A 3414-nucleotide genomic window follows, 5' to 3' on the forward strand; every position below is an offset into this window, starting at 1 on the left:
GCACACAGCGCGCGATGCTTGAATGAGAATGAAATGTGGGTCCGGTGCATGTATGCCCACCATGTCATAGCACAAACCTCAAAATGGGTAAATGAGACGATGGGTACCGTTAGTCACTAGCACAAACCGTAGGATGCTGTAAAGACAATGGCAGCTGGGGCCGGTCAGTGCATCCCCACGATGTCATACACTAATCAGAAAGCTATGTATGATGGAGTAAAAAAAGAGCGAACAGGAGACCGCGGGGGGATCGAGCGACTTCTTCTTCACTTCGTGGGCGGCGGCGGCGGACAGCAGTCCGCGGCGTCTCTTTTCGTCGGATCTGGGCGGGAGCTACAGACGGATTGAGCCAAGGTATGTATGGTCAACTACTCTACTGGTTCGATACTTGCAATGCGTTCGTCGACATATAGCATCCCCTCTGCAACAGGAAATAACAGAGCGAGTTTGGGTAAAGGGCAAGGATCTCGTCGGGGGCGACGATTCTTGCTGTCGGAGATGGTTGTGCCGGCATTTGTTGCGTCACTGTGTCGCGGTGGATGCGGTGGGCATACGAGCGCAGGGGGGAGGGCGTGGGGGTTGGCGTCAGTGCATCGGCCGGCGATTTGCTTGGCTTCCAACACACACAAAATACATTAGTATCGTAGGATCTGAACCATTCGGGATGGATTTTTCCGCGGAGCCGTGAACCAGGCTCCTATATATGATCCAAACGGCCCTGCTTGTGCTTTATCTTCGCATTAGTTTTGTATCTTCTTTCATTGGGATGGATTATCGCCAAAGTACAGCTCCCATTACTGAACCTGGCTTTAGGCAAGAAACTGTTGATTCACTGACGGATCCTTGTTGCCGCCTTGATGACATGAAGGCTCAGTAACGCAACAATGTTGATCATCTATCCTACCGCAAAATCAGCTTAGGGGTTATTTATATAAAAATGTATTATAGATTATGTCCGACACTGAAAGGCATCAATTATTTCTGAACCTATTATTATGACAGTGTCTCATGAATCGCATAAAGTTTGTTGTTCAGCCTTGATATGTTAAAAGGCTCCATAACACATTATCTTGATTATTTCTGCTAGATAATCAGCTTGTACTGAATATATATATATATATTCAACCTACAATGTTTGATGTCCAGCAAACTTTTTTTATTGCAAAAACGATTGGCAGCTACGTGCCATCAATACATACATGCAGTGATAATAACAAGCCCCATGTGTATCATTTCTTACTTTATAGGCGATGGCTTGTCCTGTGTGCAAGCATCCAATCGCCATATGTCGTGATGGTCAAGGAGCGGCTCGGGACTTGAGGATAAAGATGACAGGCCATTACTGCTATTTCTGGGATGGAATGGTACGGTTGCAACATCTTTTTTGCCATTGCCTACCTAGAAAAAAGTATAATGCCCGCTGGATGATGTACTAATTTGGTTCCTCTTCTTTATAATAATGATGCTTATTGGCAGTATATTCCTTGTGCTATTCGCCATGTTCTAGCTGCCTACATTGAACATGAGGAATATGAAGCAACCCGGCAAAACATGAAGATCTGGGACCCAGTCATGGTAACCCGTGAAGGGATTCAGTTTGAGGTCAAGTTTGAATGTACTGAGACAGCAATCAAGATCTATGGTCCTGGATGGAATGACTTGAATGATACTTATGCTGTAAGTCCAGGATATGTGATCCACATATATATGCCTCCCAGTGTGTTCACATTCTTTGTGGATATTGAAAGAGATGGCATTGTGCAAGTCCCTCTACCCTATATCGGTGAGCTTGACACACACGCGTTCTTTATGATATGCCATTGTTTTGACTATAGGTTTTGAAACACTAAGAAGTTTTGAGTGCTCATTCTATGATTGATCATATTGTATTCTGTCCCCTGATGTATATCTGAACAACATCTCAATGGTGACATGTCGAAAATTCATTGTGATCTAAAAATTGTACACTGACAGCTAGACCTATGATCTTCTGTACTGTATCTCGTCGAATATTAACTATTAATGGCTATGCGTACATTAGATTTATAAATATAAAACTCTGCATCTAAACACATAACTAGAATTTGCATCTTTTGGTCTGTATTCAGTCATTATTATTACTCTCCCATGATTGCTGCCAAACTGATTTTTATTCTTCTATGTACTTCACATCTTAATATATGAAGCTATGGAAGGACTTAGCATTGAAAAGCGGCAATGTATTGATGAATGTATCTATACAAGGGGACAAAGGCTAGAATATCCTGAGATGAAGAGGATGATCAAGTGCGCGTTTTCCTTTTCAAGACTTCCTTGCTGCATCTTTGTTCACAAGCTCTCAACTTGTGATGTAGAAGGTGGATACTTGGTTAGTGGTTTATACTACTTGTTCTCAAGTTTTCTGATGTATATTATGCTAGTATCATATCATTACCTGTACGGCTTCGTGTACATCATCTGCTTTCTGATATGTTGCATTGGCAGAGGATTCCGAAGCGAGTCATTCATCAGATTGAGAACAAGACAGGACCTTTGCAAGGAGAAGGTACACTTTTGCTGCTGGATGGACGACACACTCAGATGGAATCTACATTCAAGAAGACCCATGATGACCGGATGGTCATACACGGCGGGTTCCGGGCATATGCCAATACCATGCGCTTGAATGTAGATGATGTTGTGGCAATTTGCTTTGAAACAGACGATGACACCTCAACAATGAAGGTATGGATTACCATCATAGCCTAGAATTGGCCATATGGTAATGATTTGAGAGCAAGCTGCTGGATATCGCCCTTCGTAACTGTTGAACTCCATTGTCGGATGTATGGAGAATTATATTTTGAATGGTTTACCGACTATCTAGATTTGGGTACCGCTCCTTAATCTTTAGACGCTGAACTTTTGAAAATCTGTCATGTGTTGCAGACCATCCTCTATATTTGTAATGTTCAGTAACTCAACTTTGAATCGTTTACATGTGTCGAAACATATATCTAAAGTTGTGTGCTGCGCTGTAGTGCCTCGATACTTCAACCTGCTACACTTTCGTATTGTGTCATACTCCTGTATGTCATGATGACAAAAAATTTATCCTGAATTAGCATTGTGTTTCAGTGGTAATAACAAAAATGTTGTGAATATCCCGACTTACTGGAATGTTTCCTTTTACTCTGGATGACAATCTTCACAGGGGATTCATTGCACACATACATTTACCTAATACAACCATCCAAACGGAACTTTGCGGTTGATACTTTGTTCCCCAAAAGCATACTTGAACATATTACATTAGGCCAACAGCCCCATAATTGTGCAACGAACACTCATTCGACCAACTCATACATCACCCAAAATGACACTTCTACGCCTAACAACATCAACCAAAATGATGACAATTTTTTTGCTTTGATC

At 42.1% G+C, this 3414-nt stretch overlaps 1 protein-coding gene across 1 annotated transcript; it reads left to right on the forward strand.

Moving 5' to 3' along the window:
- The first annotated feature begins 218 nt into the window (after positions 1–218).
- On the forward strand, positions 219–2991 carry LOC123170473 (uncharacterized). Its single transcript, XM_044588339.1, has 5 exons — positions 219–354; positions 1248–1364; positions 1477–1783; positions 2187–2368; positions 2485–2991. The coding sequence occupies exons 2-5, from the start codon at positions 1251–1253 to the stop codon at positions 2746–2748; spliced, it is 867 nt and encodes a 288-aa protein (XP_044444274.1). The 5' UTR covers positions 219–354; positions 1248–1250; the 3' UTR covers positions 2749–2991.
- The last annotated feature ends 423 nt before the right edge of the window (positions 2992–3414 follow it).

The sequence above is a fragment of the Triticum aestivum genome, chromosome 7D, assembly GCF_018294505.1.
Source record: "Triticum aestivum cultivar Chinese Spring chromosome 7D, IWGSC CS RefSeq v2.1, whole genome shotgun sequence".
Classification (NCBI taxonomy): Eukaryota; Viridiplantae; Streptophyta; class Magnoliopsida; order Poales; family Poaceae; genus Triticum; species Triticum aestivum.